Raw genomic sequence first — 19,118 nt, 5'->3', positions numbered from 1 at the left:
AAATATTTCGAATGCTGTGAGCTCAAATCTTGAGATTTGTATCAAGGTTTAAGAGGTTGATCTTTTATCGTTGTTTTAAACCCACCCGCTTTGATATTCATCTCAAGTTAATTGAAAATGATTTTGATTTTACAAAAGTAACTTGTAAAGTCATAACCCAGATGTAAATGTACTCTTCAGATGTGACCAAAACAAAAGTTAAAAACAAATTAAATTGAAAAAAACATAAACTGGGGAAAAAAAAACCAAAATACTTTAAACTTTACAAAGATAAAAGGCTTAAGTAGTTCGCCATTTTAAACAGGTAAGAATTAAAGACGAAGAAAAAAGACTAAGGAAAGAGATCTGAACATGGTGTCTCCCGGGCTTGATATCATGATCGAAATAATGCGTTAGAAAACTCGAAAATTCCAGTTGGAAATATAAAGTTCTTCGGTCTCATAATCTAAGGCAACTGACATACCATTTCACCACCTCATGCGTCACTAGCTTGATTTTTCACAAAAATTACATGACAAAATGTGGTAGGATGATCACCAAAAAAAGTGATCATTAATGTGTATTATAATTTGATGTAGCACTCAAAATACGATTAGATAGAGTATTTCTTTCCTCCAACTATTTGTACTTATATTATGAATCGACTTGAACGTATTTGCAGGTCTGATAACTCAAATTATTATGGACTCATAGTTGTAATGGAAATACTCTCGAACCAACATGAGATACTATCCATTACAACAATATTAAATCAGGCCCATAATTGCGCCCTGTTAGTAGAACTGCCAATAAGTGAGTGCACGTCGTTATGAATACGACTGAATTTAATTTGATTTCTTTGACATAATTTTCTTAACCAGGCTAGTACTAGTTCCTAATACGATGACTAATTACGGTTATTCTGAAAACGTCAAGGACCCGTCTGTTGAAACATAAATAATAGTATTCGAAAAAATGCATGCACATCATACTATATTATAACTAATGGTTATAAAATGAAGCAGTTAACTCTCGTACTCTGAAAAAACACGTATTTAAAAATTTGACCAGAAAATTAGTCCTTCGAATATCGATCGATTTAAATAACCCTCATCTTGGCAAAAACTCTCAAACCAGGGACTTTTTTTAAACAAAGACCTCGCGAGGTCCCAGGTTTGAGTGTTTTTTGCCAATATGAGGGTCGTTTAAATCAGTCGATATTAGAAGGACGAGATTTCTGGCCAAATTTTTAAATACGTGTCTTTCCAGAGTACGGAAGATAATTGGTTAATATGTAAGTACTTAATTCTGCTCTCTTAAGTTAATCAAAATATTTGTTGCAATATTCTGTGCCATGGATAAAGAGTCTGGGCTCAATTCATGTTTAACTCGTCCTTCAAATTAATATTGATCTATTAAAATAACCCTCATCTTGTAAAAAAAAACAAAACCCCTCTCAAATCTGGAATTTCAGAAAAGTCCCGGATTTGAGAGTCATGACAAGATGGGGGCTATTTGAATCAATCGATAATTGAAAGATGAGTTTTATGGCCAAAATTTAAAAAATAAATAAGTAGAAGTCCCAGATTTGAGAGTTTTTGTTCAGATGAGGGTCAATTTAATCGATCGAAATTTGAAGGACAAGTTTTCTTGCCAAATCTTTAAAAAATGTTGTATTTTTTTCAGGGTACTAAGTATTGAAAAGGAGTGAATATCATTGAATAAAATGCAAAACCCTCAAAAAATGTCATGTTTCTGATCATTTTAACTTGAAATACATTTCCAAAAGGGGATCCAGATAGCTCAGTTGGTAGAGCACTCGCTTCACACGCAAAGGGACCGAGATCGATCCCGGGTGCAGTCGAGATTTTTTCTGAACCCCCCCCCCTGTCCACCCAGCAGTGATTGGGTAACTGGGTCTATTAGATCTGGAGGAAAGTACTTTGCAATAGACTAACGTCCTATTAAAATGGTGGCAAGCAATTCCTATTGTCCGTTTCACGCTCTAGAAACCGGGATAAACTCCGACGCCATGGGTCGATGGCGCTAAAGGACTGTTTCTTTTTTTTACACTTTCAAAAGCGGTAGGTCAAACTTAATTGCACTACCACACGGCCTCTTAGATGGCGCGCGTGATATATCCCGGGTTCAGTCTCATTTATGATTATATATAATAATAATTATTATTAATTATACACGGTATACAATCTGACTCGAGTCAGTCTCCCGCTGTTTTGTCTCAATAGAAGTTCATGGTTGATTATCGAATCCGTTCTAACACCGTCCAAAACGTTCCCGTCTCAGATCAGGATGATGTATTATATTGTATGCCATTGCCACGATATATTATATTGTATGCCATTGCCATGATATATTATATTGTATGCCATTGCCATGATATATTATATTATATACCATTGCCATGATATATTATATTATATGCCATTGCCATGATATATTATATTATATGCCATTGCCATGATATATTATATTATATGCCATTGCCATGATATATTATATTATATACCATTGCCATGATATATTATATTGTATGCCATTGCCATGATATATTATATTGTATGCCATTGCCATGATATATTATATTATATACCATTGCCATGATATATTATATTATATGCCATTGCCGTGATATATTATATTATATACCATTGCCATGATATTTTATATGATATGCCATTGCCATGATATATTATATTATATACCATTGCCATGATATTTTATATGATATGCCATTGCCGTGATATATTATATTATATACCATTGCCATGATATTTTATATGATATGCCATTGCCATGATATATTATATTATATACCATTGCCATGATATTTTATATGATATGCCATTGCCGTGATATATTATATTATATACCATTGCCATGATATTTTATATGATATGCCTTTGCCATGATATATTATATTATATGCCATTACCACGACACTGTTTGATTTCCTCTAAGTTTTTTTTTTTTTTTTTTTTTTTGGTTTCGTTTATTTTTTTTTTTGTTCTGTTGTTTTTTTTTTTTGTTTTTTTTTTTTTGGTACGAAAAACAAACAAATAAACAAAACCTAACAATCCACATATTATTGTCATGAAAAACTATGGATTAAAGAATAAATGGATTAAAAGAAAAATTATAAACGAGTGCGCGAATTGATGTAGATATGCAAGAATTACCTATATAATATGAATTATAATTATTCTTCATTTATTCCAAATAATGCGCAGCGTAGGTTTCTTCATGATCCACGTTTTAAAACTGGGCATAATGAAAACAAAATGAAATGACAAAACAAAAACAAAAAACAACAACAAAAAAAAAAAAAAAGAAGTAAAAATAGATCTAGATATTTCTATCTAAATTCGAGTGTTAATTTAACCCTGAATATTTACATTTTTTAATTCTTCAATAAGACAATGTTAATTAAACTTTGCCTTGGTAGCCAGCTGAATAGACGACCATCCACCAAAAATATAACCAACTAGGCAACATCTCTGCTATCCAAGCCGTTTTATTAAAGAACACAGTATGTGCTATTTGGTTATCATTGCATATACTGTGTTTTTAAAAGCAACGGCAGTAATCCAAATGGTTTATAATACTTAATATTGTATGTGACTCACAGTCTCAATATTGTAATAAGTCAGACTAAACCAGATAACGAAACGTAAATCTAAATTTAAAACGATGTTTTACAAAATGAAATTATTATTATTATTATTATTATTATTATTATTATTATTATTATTATTATTATTATTATTATTATTATTATTATTATTATTATATTATTATATTATTATTATTATTATTATCATTATTATTATTAATCTATTATTATTATTATTATTATTATTATTATTATTATTATTATTATTATTATTATTATTATTATTATTATTATTATTATTATTATTATTATTATTATTATTATTATTATTATTATTATTATTATTATTTTATTATTATTATTATTATTATTTTGCTCTTTTAGAATAAGTATTAGATATTTGTTTTTTATCATTAAAATGATCAACTTGACAGTAGTAACATAATATCTGGATAAAATTTCTTATCTCAGCACCTGCACCAGGTCGTTATAAAACCGTTTTGAAACGACTCGTTGCATATTATTAAATCGCTCGAATCACTAAGAAAATGAAACTTTTTCTCCAACACTTAACGCACCATTGGCTTAGCAAACAGCTCGTGCGTCAAAGCACAAGTTAGCACAATTTTCTTTTTAAAGTAAAAAAAAAAAAAAAAACCCACCAAAAAACCCTCCCCATATTATGCCTTTATTCAATTCAGATATTCAGACAAGTGCGATGTTATTAAGTCGTCCATGATGACTCCTTTTGTCAACAAGAAGCTATTTACAATATTATTGTTCCAATAAAACCATTTGTGTTGAGGCTCAATCGTCAAAACGATAAAAGAAAACAGGTTCATTCTAAACCGTAGCTGATTTAGTTTGCTTCTTGCTCTCTAAGCCCTTAATTTGCTTTTATGAATGGACGAAAAGCAGCCTATTTGTAATTTGATAGAATAGAATAAAAATGAACTTTGTTTGTTGTGTGTGTCAACAAATTCCGTAGACACTCTAAGATTCTTTATTTCAGCTAAGACGGATTCAATTTTTTCTTGTTAATCTCTCTAAAAATTGAAAACCGATGTTGCGTTGCAAATTAATAATACATTGTTTTGTAAGCCAGAAATTCCTCTGGGAATTATGAAATTATTGCCTTTGTGAAATAAATACGTCTCCATGGTATGTTTTAAATACTCCATTCCAGTATATTATTATTATTATTATTATTATTATTATTATTATTATTATTATTATTATTATTATTATTATTATTATTATTATTATTATTATTTATTGTGACTGATGAAATAAAGATTTTGAAATGAAAATTAACACTGTTTTTTTTTCTTTCCCATCATTGTTTGCGTGTATAGATTGGTTCCATTATACATTTTGGGGTTTTCCAATGTAAACAGTAAGTACTTTTCTCGGTTTGAATCACGTCAGGAATGCATGGTGCAAATGATGCTTTTTTTTTCTGACAGCTGTGAATAGAATACAAAAGTATTATAAAAGTTTCATTTTTGGGCGTTTATATTTTATTATGAGTCATTCGACCGCGAGTTCTGGCTGGTAAAGCAAGAACAAATAATCGAATAGTTGTAGTCATAGTCATATTGATACTTTATAATCTTTTGAATCGAATTTGGTGAGCTGTTCACCTCTTTGATGTTTTAATCTCTGTTTAAATCTAAAAATGGCAATAAAACAACTACGTATCATCCATAGTGTGACTTCATGATAACGAAAAATTCTGAAAAGAGAGCTGTTGCAATTTATATATGACCAACACATACTTGATCCATATCAGTTTGCCTACCAACAAAATCTTAGTGTGGAAGACGCACTCCTCACAGTGATGCATTCAATATCAAATCACTTGGATGTTTCACCCGCCAACTACTGCCGAATCCTATACGTCGATTTTTCGTCTGCCTTTAATGCCATGAAAACCAACATATTAATCAGTAAACTGCATGCTCTAAACCTTCCCCATTACCTCATCAACTGGTATAACAACTTTCTCATCGATCGCCCACAACATGTCAGAGTAGGCTCAAATATATCATCAGTAAAAACTCTTTCAAACGGATGCCCACAAGGGTGTGTAAGCTCACCTCTACTTTACATCCTCTATACAAACGATTGTGTGGCTAGCTTTGATAACTGCCAACTCATCAAGTATGCTGATGACACCGCAATACTGGCCTGCTCAATGATTCCGTCTCCGAATTTAAATACACTGAGCAAGTTAGTAAATTCAGCAAATGGTGTGCCGATAACTGTCTAGAGCTCAATGTAACAAAAACAAAGGAACAACTGTTTGATCACAGAAAAATAGGAAAAAGAGCAAGACAAATAACAAAAATTAACAATCAGGCGGTTGAAACTGTTGAAACGTTTAAATACCTTGGTGTAATTATAGATAACAGTCTAAGATTTGAATCGCACACCAACAATGTCATCAAAAAATGTAACCAGCGCTTGTATATACTCAGAAAATTAAGGTCTTTCAATGTGAACAGAAAGACCATGATACAAATCTACAAGTCATTAATATTGAGTATCGTTTCGTTTGGCATCACAACGTGGTATGGAAGCTGTGGAACAAAAGAAAAATCCAAACTACATAGAACCCTCAGAGAGGCTTCAAAAATAATTAACACAGACCTTAGAAGCCTTGACACAACTTATATTAATGCAGTTGAGAAGAAATCTTTTAACATTATCAACGAAAAGAGGCATCCGCTGAACGAAAAATTCCAACTTCTGCGCTCCGGAAGACGGTATCTAGAAGCAAAATGTCGGACAAATCGACATAAGACAACCTTCATTCCAACCGCCATAAAATTAATTAACAAATCTTCTGTGGAAAAATGAGACAACCAATGAAAATAACGAGAAGCAGTGTCGTGAATCATCATCATCGACATTGCCGCCGTCGTTATCATCATCATCATCATCATCATCATCATTATCGTATCATCATCATCTCATCATCATTATCGATCATCATCATCTCATCATCATCATCATCATCATCATCATCATCACAATCATTGCCATCTTCTTCTTAATATAAGACACTATATTTATAATATGGTTATCTGCTGTCCCAGCAAATATATCGTATCGTTCTATCTGTCTGTGTGTGTGTCTGTGTGTATGTATATATGTATGTCTATGTATGTATGTATGTATGTATTTATGTATGTATGTATGTATGAATGTAGGCATGCATATACGATGATATGCTGGTTTGTATGTATGTCTGCATGTATGTATGTATGTATGTATATGTGTTTGTATGTACGCTCATTTCTTTTGTATACATGTGTAGAAACAATGTGCAAGCGTGTATGTTCGTGTATGGCTGTGTCTGTATTTGTAAATGTGTTGATGTTCATACCATGAACCAAACTGAGCATTGTTTACCTCACATGAATTGCCTTTAATTTGGACAATAAAGAATTATTATTATTATTATTTATTATTATTATTATTTATTATTATTATTATTATTATTATTATGATGATGATGATGATGATGATGATGATTATGGATTGTAGTGGTGGATATGATAATAAGGATGATAAGGATAGGAAATCTAATGGTGATGATGATGATGATGATGATGATGATGGATTGTAATGGTGGATGTGATAATAAGGATGATAGGAAATCTAATGGCGATGATAAGGACAAAGATTATGATCATAATGATGGTGCGGTAGTCATGTTGTTTCTGGTGGTGAATGTAATGATAATGAGTGGTGGTTGAGGTCGGTAGTAAGAAACTCAACTCCTGAATTGTAATTTTCTAGTGCGCATGCATCTCCCCTGTTCGAGTCCTGCTGTGGACGGCACAAAAGAGGTGTATAATGAGTACCTGACACAAGCAAAGGATCCTGTTATGAAGGATACAGTCAAATGATTACAAAATACAGTCGACTCCGTTTAATCGGACACTCCGCTTATACTATACGCTATACATTCCTGAAAAATATAATTTTTTCTACATAATCGCTATGCATAATCGCACACCTTCTCTGTTTAATTGCTACACATTGATTCCATCTTGATTGGAGAAAAATATCTAAACGTTATAAGAGTAACAATACAAGACGTGTGCATGTGCGCGCCAGCGTGTGTGTGTGTGTGTGTGTGTGTGTGTTTTACTGAATCTCGTGTGTACATCTATGTGGGTGTGAAGTTTTAACTGTCAACAGATGATAGTACTTCTGACAAACACTGAAAAACTGGACAATATGGACATACTACGCTGCTTCATCCAGGAAGAATGCTTGACAGTTGATCTCTATCATTGGCGAGATTGGAGACAAGGGTTTATAAACAGCTTGCATAGCATAGAAAGCAATCAACGCTTCACGATTCTTACAAACAATAATGTCACATTTTGTTGTCGATGAAAGATTAAAAAGAGAAATTGTTTGTTGTTTTTTTAATGAACAGAAAATAATAAACAACCATTAAAAAAAAAAACAAACGAACAAAAAAATAAAAAATTAACAAAACTCAACAAACAAACAAACAAAAACATCTTAAGCGGCCATGTCGTGATCAAGACGGCGCCAATCCCAACTCAGAGGGGAAGGTCTTACATGAATGGCACATGAAAACTGCTGCTTAGATGCAACATTTAGCTTCTATGCTTAAACCAACACTCCGCTTAATTGACACACTAGCCCAAACTCCCGAGGGTGTGCGATTGAGTGGAGTCGACTGTAGCACAATATATTCAAAAGTAATGACAAGAAATATCATTTCTCAAAAAAGAGACATTGGACTGTCTTTCTCCCAGCTAAGGATCCCCTCCAGGACCAAGAAAAATTACCCAGAGAAATATCAAATCCAGGAAAAGACAGAGAGCAACATGGACAGTGGAAACAGGTATATATGGAGGATAGAAGACACGTCTTTGTCCATCACAAGGAGTCAAAAGACCCCATCCAGTAACCTTCATTAACCTATGGCCTATTTCCCTAACAATTTCGTGACAATGACCAGGTTATGACCAGGTGACGATCACCAAATGAAAGTGAAAAAAGTTACCGTTATTAGTGCTCATGCAAATAAATAAAGGTTTTTTTTGTCATCTATTTACAAAAGGTTGAATTGAGCCTAAAATGTTTAAAATATCTTTTTGTATTTATATATATGTCAATATTGTTACCATTTGAGTGAATTCTTATTGATAGAGCTTATGTGTTCCTGTATACTGGTGGGACATCAGGTGACCTCAAACAAGACACAAGGATATTACATATTCCTCTTGGATTTTATTTCTCTTTCCTGTTTAAATAATATGCCACCCTTTGTCTAACCTATTCTTGGGCGCTTGTTAGTGCAGATCTGCAATCTATTAGACATTTCAATCATTTGCCTTTTCACTGGCAATGCAATGACTTAAAAGGGTGATTAGTGCTGCTGTAACAACCCTAAAAACAAGTATGTGTCTCAATTAGTTCATGCAAAAACATGGGATTCCCGCCAAGTGGAACACCATATAACATGGTAAGATAACTGACATGCAAGAAGTATGAAAAATTCAACTCCCTTGAAGTTATCTATCATTTCAGGTCAACACCCAAAGGAGTCCCATTATTTTCATGTTATTGTTGCCCCATTTCTGATGAAGTCAACGGCTTCTTAGGGAATACTGCCTAAAGTCAACTTGACTGACTGTTCCCTTCGTAAACGCATACTCATAGTAAGTAAATGACTCATAGCCTTACACTACACTGACCAAAAAATTACGTCACTATACAAAGTGACGACCACCAGAAAAAAATCCCCAAAACATGTTTAGTCTCTATTTCAGCTATTTGTAAGTAAACTGCAATAAAAATTAACAACACCTATTTGTTTACATGGCAGATATTTTTGGTTGTCTCTGATCTATCAGATAGAGGTATAAATCAATTCTATATTCTTCATAAATATAAATATAAATAAAAACAAACGCTAAAATCAAAATATACACAACCCTGGTAAAATCCGTGCTTATATACAACTGCGGAACATGAGCATTGACTGGAACCGAAGAGCAAAGATTAGACAGATTCCATAGAAAACAAATGAAAAGAGTCCTGAATATACGACACCCCACCAAAATAAGCAATAAAACACTGTATGAAAAATGCAATGAAAGTGAAAGAGCCCTGTCCATTCAAATCCTGGAGGTAAGATGGTGGAGTTTTGGGCATTTACTCAGAAGAGATATACCAGCTAATAAAGCCATGAATACTTTCTTCACCCCATCTGGACACAAGAAATATCAAGGTAGACCACCCACGTCAATTCACATTGTCCTGAATAAAGACCTAAAACAGCTTCAAAATAACAAAGAATTAAAATCAAAGGAAGACCTTAAGAAACTAGCATCAACAGCAAAACACAGTGAACTGTGGAAGAAAATGACGCAGATGAATAGAGAGGTAGTTGAGGCTTCCCGATCAGATGATTAGGAAGCGAAAGGCCTTAAGTGAGTTAAGTCATATTCTTCATATAGTAAATAAATGTTTTGCTTACTTCAACGATGATTATATGGCAAACCCTGATACACCTCTGGAATATCTGATAATATAGGGCTCACTCGTTTACAAAATTTGGGCTACACAATGGCCAGGTGATGTTACTATAAGTAGCTTAAATGAAAAAGGCCTAGTCTATATAGATAATTAGAGAGAAACAAATAGAATCACTCTCACAAAAGTTCTTAAAAAATAAATCCATCCGACTGTTTCCCTCTCAGAAAAAGATTACAGACAGAACCTGGGTTTAAAAGAAAGACCAAGTAACTTCCCTGCCTCACAAGGAAGTCAACCCCTCCCATTGCGTGGAACCATGGGCGCGGAAGTAATTTGTTTTGTTTGTTTTTAAGGGTTTTACGGCGCTTGCAACACATATAGGTTATATCAGCGCCAGTCAAAAGGAAGAAAATGAGATAGTAAAAAGTTCTAGAATTACAATTGAAGCACCCAAGAGAAAGTAAGACAAAGGGGAACTGGGAACAAATAGGGATCAGATGTAGATTCCAAGAGCACACCACCAATGTACTTTGAGATCACCTATAAGTCTCATCCGGACACAAGAACAAAATCCAACAAAGAGGAACAACTCAAATGCTTACATTATACATTAAAAATAACAAATATAATAACAGAGAGATGATTTACAAGGAAAAAAATATCTCCCAAAACAATAACTATGCATTTAACTGTTTCCCTCCCAGCCAGGACTCCGATCAGGGCCAGGAAAAAAACCAAGTAATCTCATTCCAAGGCAAAGACAGAAAGCATGATGGAAAACAGATATAAGGGGATAGAAGACACAGTATGTATCTCCCTGACCGCTATGGGAGGTCAGGATCCCCACCCAGGCGGAAGTAAGGAAATTAAAGGAAGTATTATAAAAAGAAGTAAGACAAGAGTGGCATATCTTTTTTAAATGTAGTGTTTTAAAATTTTATAGTGCATTCTGCTTAAAGTCACAGCAAATTGAGGCAACAAATTATTTGTGTAAACTTAAAAGCATTAGACGTTCCTATTTATAGGAATAACACACCTTGACATCTCTGGCCTAAAGGGCACGGTCAAAGGCTTGTATCCAAGGAAATACCATTGTAGATCAATATATAAAAAAATCCAACCTCAGAAAAAAAATAAATCAAACACAGAGGTAACGTTTTTAAACTTGTATATTGTCAGTACTTTCAATACATAAAGGACTGAAACTAGAAGAATCCAATTCAGTAAAATCAACTATAAAATAATCGAAATATAATAAATAGATCAATAAAAACACATAAAAAATATGTAGATATCTTCAATTTTGGAATGTTTTAGGAAGGTTAAACTTAACAGATGCTTTGTGTAGCAATATTTTGAGTACATGGTGTCTTAAAAGGCACGAGTCCTCAGAAACAATATATATTTGAATTTGATGAGTGTTGAGTTGATACGATACAACCTGGAAATAATGAAAAGCTGCTAAGTGGATTATGTTGAATCCAAGTTTTCGTTGAATGCTGGGTGTCATTAGTAATGTTTAATAATAATAATTATAATAATAATGATAATAATAATAATAATAATAATAACAATAATAATAATAATAATAATAATAATAATAATAATAATAATAATAATAATAAAAATAAAATAATAATAATAATAATAATAATATAATAATAATAATAATAATAATAAAATAATATTATTATTATTATTATTATTATTATTATTATTTTATTTTATTTTAAAAAAAATTATTATCATCATCATTATAACAATAATAATAATAACAATATTAATTTTTTTAAAAACAAACAAATAAAATTTTTGTGTTTTCATGATATATGTACATTAATCCTAGTTATCATTATCATCTATAACCATAGGAGGGTGGTGAGGCAGGTGAGGTTGGTATTGTGGGATTGTCTTGTCTGTTCCGGTCGTATGTGCGTTGGTATCCTGTGGAATGTATTAAAAATTGGTCTTAGAAAAGCAGCAGCAACTATTCTAAAGGGGTTGCTGAGAATTTCAAATTAAAGAAAAGTTATATCAACCAGTCACTCTATGAGGATGAGAATGATTATAAGGATGATGATGATGATTGTGATGATGATGATGATGATGATGATGATGATGATGATGATGATGATGATGATGATGATGATGATAATGATCTTTTACAAATGGAATAGGATTTTACTCAAGCGTATTATGTAACGTTACTCAATATCACCAAAAAAAACAGAGGTAAAAATGAAGCTACTTGAATTTCATTGAAGCAAAGGTCGCATCATTATTGCTCCTCTCTAATTAAGGATTTGTATGTACAACCAGCGGAATAATAATCATAGTTATAAGACTAATATTTAAAAATTGATTAAAAAATAAATTAATTAATAAAAAATAAATCTGGTGACAAGAATAATAAGGACAACAACTTACCATAAGGAAAATATCTGACCACCATTTCCACAGTCGTATTCACTTTGAGTATCTTCACAGCCTGAAAAGGAAAGGAGAAAATTCACAGAAAATATGACCATGTTTTAGCTATCATTCTTTATAATTTTTAAAATCACTATAATAATAATAATAATAATAATAATAATAATAATTAATAATAATAATAATAATAATAATAATAATAATAATAATATTAAAATAATAATAATCATCATCATCATTATTATTATTATTACTATTATTATTATTATTATTATTATTATTATTATTATTATTATTATTATTATTATTATTATTATATTATTATTATTATATTATTATCATTATTATTATATCATTATTATTACATTATATCATTATATCATTATTATTATTATTATTATTATTATTATTATTATTATTATTATTATCACCATCATCATCATCATTATTATTATCATTATCATCATTATTATTTATAAACAGCTAATTAGAATTATTTGTTTGTGTCCAAGCCTTAGATATCATTCATTGTCGATTCATGTTTCTGTATGTTAGATTGTTTAGTGAAGAGAATGGCTGAGAAACCAAAATAAGCATATTAAACTGCATGAGTTAGATAAAGCAACTGTTTCCTTGATGATATATCTGAGTGAGGTGGTTTAAAGTTAAAGGATGAGCTTGCAGTGTCAGAAAGGTGAGAACAGTGATAAAAGTTCAGACTCTATGGAACCCACCACAATAAGCTTTTTCCATTCTTTTCCTGGAAACTTTTCATTTGGTCCTCTTAATAAGAGTTTTACTGTCACTTTCTCATTTCAAAATGAATTATGATTTTTTTTTTAAATTTGATGCTAAATTATGTTACATTTGTAGAACACATATGTGTTCCATTGTAGCAATAATTTATATTGCTTAAAATTTGTTCAGTTCAGAATCATAGATGCAACAGAACAGGTGATCAAAGTACATTAAGGAAGACTAAATAGCCAGAGTTCTACACTTGTGAAAGAATGGTTATGAAATCAAGTGTGTCACACCTCTGCATGGTCCATGGTCTGAAAGTTAATTCCATTGACGTCAAGTATTTGGTCCCCTTCTCGGATTCCCAGATTATGGGCCTCACTATTTGGCATCACCTGAAATTAAAGACATGGTAATACATTCTTGAGAGTTCAACAGTTGATGCTTTTCATGCTGTAAAACAACAACAGAATTGAAATAATAGTAGTATTACAAAGGGGATGGATTTGGATGGGGGATTTGAGCGTAATAATTTTACCAAGAAAATGTAGTAGTTAATTCTGAATATCACTTAAATTGTAATTTTTCTTAGCTTGAGAAGTCTAATATTACCTTTGACACATAGAGACCGAAGTTGTGTTCCTTCCCTCCTCTTATGTTGAATCCAAGCTGGCAAAAGACAAATAAAAATAAGATTGACAACTTAAAAGCAGCAGCCTTAGTACAGTGCCACCTCTGGATAATGACACCCCTGAATAACGACAACCCCTGGATAGCGTCATTGATCTCTGGTCTAGATTATTTTGCTTTTTCTTATTAGTAATAAAAAACCCAAAATAGAGACATATATTTTTGTAAAACTCATGTTTAGCTACATCGTTATAATGATGATCGGTTAATACTGATGCTTGATATTCGGCCATCGTCAACTCTTACTCTTGATCAATAAGAAACCCTCCCCCCAATGAAATTGCTTTGTTACTGACCAATCATCCTCCCAATGAAATTGTTTTGTTACTGACCAATCATCCCCCCAATGAAATTGCTTTGTTACTGACCAATCAGAACACGTTTACTGCACTGCGTGGAATCAACGCTTGAGCATATGTGACCACAGCGATAGAAATTTATCAGTGGATGGAACTCTCAAGGGTCAATTAACCTTCCCATTTTGCTAGCTATCTGAGGTCAGTGTAGGTTAACTGATATCATGCAATGCCGTGTCCAATGCGGGCAATTATGGATATTTATGGTCTTATAATATGTTGGAATAACCGGGAAAATAATAACATCTTCTTTCACCTTATTATTTTCATTTGAAAAATCAGCTGTTTTTCTAAACATCAGTCAAAATTTGATATTATTGTAGCTAATGCATAGTGTTTTTTTCTGTTTATTTTTTTCATTTTTAGTATCGCATGATGTAGATCTGCTAATTTTAAGTGCTTGTAAATTTTGGTGCACTTAAATAAAAAATTCGGTATTAAAAACTCATCAGCATTATCGCATGAATTTTAATTAAAATCAAAACTAGATGTGTGTATCTGTGTTCTTGTGCGGTATTATCACATTGTACTTGATTTTCTTGATTTATTCTTAGTTTTATTAAATGGCATTGGAGTACTATTTACGATCAAAACAATGACAGTACACATTGGAGAATGAAAGCGTAGCTGGTATACCCTTTGTAAACAGGAGAAATGCATGATCTAACGTTGTTGGGACGTGTCTTCTCTCAGGCACTCATTCACACATTGCACTGTTATGTATTCACAGGTCTCACCATGCCCCCTTTCCCACCATCTTGAAAACCCCTGAATAACGACACCCCTGGATAACGACACAATTTTCCAGTCTCAGGCGATGTCCTCATCCAGAGGTTGCACTGTATATGTTTGTCATTTTTTGGGGTTTTTTTTGTTGTTGTTTTTAAAAAATACAAAATCCTTGCCAAGTTGTAAAGAATTCAAATAAATAAATATAAAATGAATACAGTACAACAACAATGCCCAAATTATAATGAAAATGAAATAGAGAAACTACAATCAACTGACTTCATCTATGAAGGGATTTATATTGGGAAATGTACCGATATACAAGCAAGGTAAAGAGGATATGATAAAATTATAGCTTCTCCAAAGTTTGATAGGCGTCTTGAGTCGTTATGTCTGATCCATTTCTGTAAAGATCTACCAGCAGGTGCTGGTATCAAGTATTTGAATAAAGTTGAAACCCATGAAAAATTCACTGCAGACTTTCAAAAAATTGTTCGTTTATGTGTGTTGACAGTCATCTTCAATTAAGCTGTGACAATACATTTATAAAGGGGAAAAGGAGAAGATATATACAATTCAGACGGGAATTATCAAAAAAGGGATATCTTTTTCACAACCAGAACCTACCTAAGGCGACCATCTGAGGCAAACAGCTTTCTGATATGTAAGAAATTTCATTGGATTAATATATTATAAGGTTCACATATGTCTTATATTATTCATCTGGTGATCTTTTTTTATTTTGTCTCACCATTGCCTATAATAACCCCATTTCTTTCAATTCAGATAGGTCACAATACAAAAGTGTGTATGTCCATCTGATCAACAACTTACTGCATCAGACGCTTTCACTCGTCTCAAGACAACTGTTCTTGGCAAGAAGAAGCGAAGATCATTGTTGTAATCGCTGTGGTTCACTCTCTGAAATCCAAAAGTTTGAAAAATCCTGAAAATCTCAGTACTTGACATGGCAAAACTCCATAAAACATTTAGATCAATCTGAACATGTTTCATCATTACCTCAAATTATTGGTTAAATTGCTGATACTCACGAGAACTTTTTTAACAGATACTTTGAATTGATATCATATGATAAAAATTACCATCATATCAATCACACATAATCAAAAAAATGTGCATAATCATCCTCCAATTGAAGAGATATACGAGATGTAATTAAATTCTTAAATAGCTGATCCTAGATTCACCTAACAATTGGCAAAGTCTTATTTTGTAATGAAAGTCAGGAAATGTCCATACTGGTCAGTAACCCAATGATCACAAAACTTGGCTCTCAGGTTATGTCCTTCGATGATGCACTATAAACATGTTACTTTTCAAAACTTATATTATGTGAATGGCTATGGCAGGGTATAGTAATAAAATCAGGTGACTATTAATAAATGAATTGGCGGCTTGGTGAATAAATAAGCAATGTGAAGGCCAATGAGTATGGTGAATCCATCAAATGGAAAAAAACAAAAAAACTAGTCCTTCGGAACAATTAAGCCCATGGAGCCGGAATTTATCTTGGTTTCAATGACATGAAACAGATTATGGTAATGCTTGATACCCTCTGGATAGGATACTAGTCTATCGCAAAGTACTTTCTTCCAGAACTAATAGAACCAGCCACCCAAGCACTGCTGGGTGGACAGGGGGGGGGGTCATAAAAAAATATCCCCTTCCCAGAACTGATCTCAATCCATTTGTGTGTGAAGAGGGTGTATTACCAACTGAGCTATCAAGACCCCCTGAATCCATCATCAAAAAACACTATAAAAATCTCCAAATTTTTAGTGGCTGCAGTGGCTCAGCAGTATTATGTCTTCAAGTTAGTTCAGTTCAACTTGAAGATGTAATACTGCTTAATTACGTAATTACGTCTTGTATTGTAACAAAAACAAGCAATGTTGGACAACGTTGACTAAGCTCTAGACCTGGCATTGTTTGTTTGTGGGTTAAGACTCTTTACACACATTAATCTTCTTGATTCGGGTGGGAATGGATATCTGGCTATAGGCTTTCTACTAGTTCTTCAGATCCATGAGGCCTATAGAGCCAGGGTTTATCCCAGTTTCTGTAGCATTAAGCAGAGAGTTACAATTGTTCATTACCCACTGGATATGAGACTTATCAAAATTGCAAAGTACTTTTGACCAGATCTAACAGATTCAGGTACTCAACCACTGCTTTTATAATGTTTGATTGCAACTCACGCAGGTCCCTTTGCTTATAATACATAACTGATCCACTATTATCCCCTACACTACTATAAGGAGTGATGCATATTATTGTATGAAAACTTCTGACTTCTACAAAAATGAGACCTCACAGATGAGTGAAAATTTGGTTCTGTATGACCTGCAGTAGGAATAAATGTGAAACACATCGATTATGATGAATCCACTAAGTTCAGATCTAACAAGATCTATGGTTATATGAGGATATCAAACTAAGTTTTTCCAACTTAACCTTCATACTGGGTTCATGTATTCAATATGGTCCTGAAAATCTAATAAAGAGACTTGACCCCATGTTCTGCAAACCTTACTGTGAATAACACCCACTGCATTTGTTTCATCAAAGAGATTATTCTATTGATATTACTGTTACCTCCTCAGGCGGAATCCAGGGTGGGGGTGGTTCATAGGAAGGTGGACCGATTGTACTCGATGTAGGCATTGCATGCATCGTACCTCCCCATTCGTCACCAGGATATGACATGATTCTTTATCTGATGATTTAAAGTAAAAGAAATAACCTACAATTGTCAATGTTACTATAACTATAACCTGAATGATTTTAATACAATGGATTTGGCTATGGATAGGACATCATGATAAGATGTCAAAGTCAAAGTAAAAATATACAGTGATGCGTCCAAAAAGACAACTTGACTTAACCCTGGGGTCAAGTTCGTATAAAAATTCATTCTTTTTAAATTAAAAAATCTCTACAATACCGTAGAAGGATCAAATAGTTTTGAATTCGTTTTAATTTTAGATCTCAAACTCACACGTCAAACTCAAACTCAAACGCAAGAGTGTGTAGTGTAGAGGCAGAGGACTAGCGGACTATGGTTAGTGATAGTGTTTTCGTTTGTCATGATGAGGCACAAGTACGACATTTTACAACTGAAGAAATAATTTTACTACTTATATAAAAAGGGTAAATATTTACATGAAGTATGACAAACTGCTTACATTTGTATGATAACTGACCAGATAGTGATCCAAATTGTGTACATTCTCAGTACATTTTGTTTACAATGTTTTGTTATTTCCTGTTTGTAACTGATTCCAATTATCTTTTGGTTGACAATGACAAAAAGAAAAATCTGGCCTTCGGCTAAACAAGCTACATCATACGATAACAAATAAATCGGGAAATATTGGCTGGCTAATTCACATATTCATTTCCATTCCACAACATAAAAGGACACATATTGTTTTTAGAAAACTGAAAAAACATAGACATTGTTGTTCGGGAATATTATTCTATGGTATTGCTTTACTTCATTCCGAAGCTCTTATCCTTTAGAGAGCATAAATAATCATATGTTATTGTTGCAGGGTTGCCAGTTTGGCATTTTAAATGCCAGATTCCAAAAATCTGGCATTTTTGAAAACCGTTTGGCATTAGAAAAATCATTTGGCATTTGGCATTTTCATTTGGCATTTTCTTTTCTTGTATATTATACTTCAAATGACACCTTTTCTTAATTAAGTTTCATAAGAAACACGAAACAGTAAGTTTTCTTAATTGTCAATAATTATTTAAATGTTTACGTATTTACCTTTCATGTTAATGTATTTCTTTTTCATTCTTAAAATCCAACCGTGGTGTAGTGGTTTAACACTCCACTTAGTAGTCAGTAGGTAAAAAATTACCCCAACAGGAAATTTTGTATAATTCAAAAAAAAAAAAAAAAAAGAAAAGAAAACACACAAGCCACCAGGATATGATAGTAAATTGTCTATCAAAAGTGAGTAGTTTTCTTAGTGGGGGTGGGAGTCAACAGACTT

General features: G+C 32.6%; 2 protein-coding genes across 5 annotated transcripts in view; one reads left to right on the top strand and one right to left on the bottom strand.

The window, feature by feature from the left end:
• The window catches only part of LOC144970233 (uncharacterized), a 40,595-nt gene extending 38,871 nt beyond the window's left edge, over positions 1-1,724 (top strand). For all 3 annotated transcript variants that reach the window (XM_078909665.1, XM_078909663.1, XM_078909664.1), the window contains one exon: positions 1-1,724. This exon is cut by the window's left edge and continues 1,396 nt beyond it. The gene's annotated coding sequence lies outside the window, so the exon portion shown is untranslated.
• Positions 1,725-11,907: 10,183 nt separating this feature from the next.
• On the bottom strand, positions 11,908-18,396 carry LOC144971956 (PDZ domain-containing protein 11-like). Of its 2 annotated transcripts, none has more exons than XM_078913034.1 (7): positions 18,315-18,345; positions 17,707-17,827; positions 15,925-16,011; positions 13,928-13,984; positions 13,612-13,710; positions 12,572-12,632; positions 11,908-12,088 (listed from the first exon to the last, which is right to left on the bottom strand). In XM_078913034.1, exons 2-7 carry the CDS (start codon positions 17,815-17,817, stop codon positions 12,000-12,002), a joined length of 504 nt encoding a protein of 167 aa, XP_078769160.1. In that variant the 5' UTR covers positions 17,818-17,827; positions 18,315-18,345; the 3' UTR covers positions 11,908-11,999. The 2 variants fall into 2 exon arrangements, with proteins under 2 accessions (XP_078769160.1, XP_078769159.1); XM_078913033.1 differs by having other exon boundaries at positions 11,913-12,088; positions 18,297-18,396.
• Positions 18,397-19,118: the final 722 nt, after the last annotated feature.

Source organism: Berghia stephanieae, chromosome 4 (genome assembly GCF_034508935.2).
Source record: "Berghia stephanieae isolate SIO BIC M18660-M18661 chromosome 4, UCSD_Bste_1.3, whole genome shotgun sequence".
In the NCBI taxonomy this organism is placed as follows: domain Eukaryota; kingdom Metazoa; phylum Mollusca; class Gastropoda; order Nudibranchia; family Aeolidiidae; genus Berghia; species Berghia stephanieae.
The sequence above is the reverse complement of the archived record's forward strand: the minus strand, read 5'-3'. Positions and strand labels throughout refer to the sequence as shown.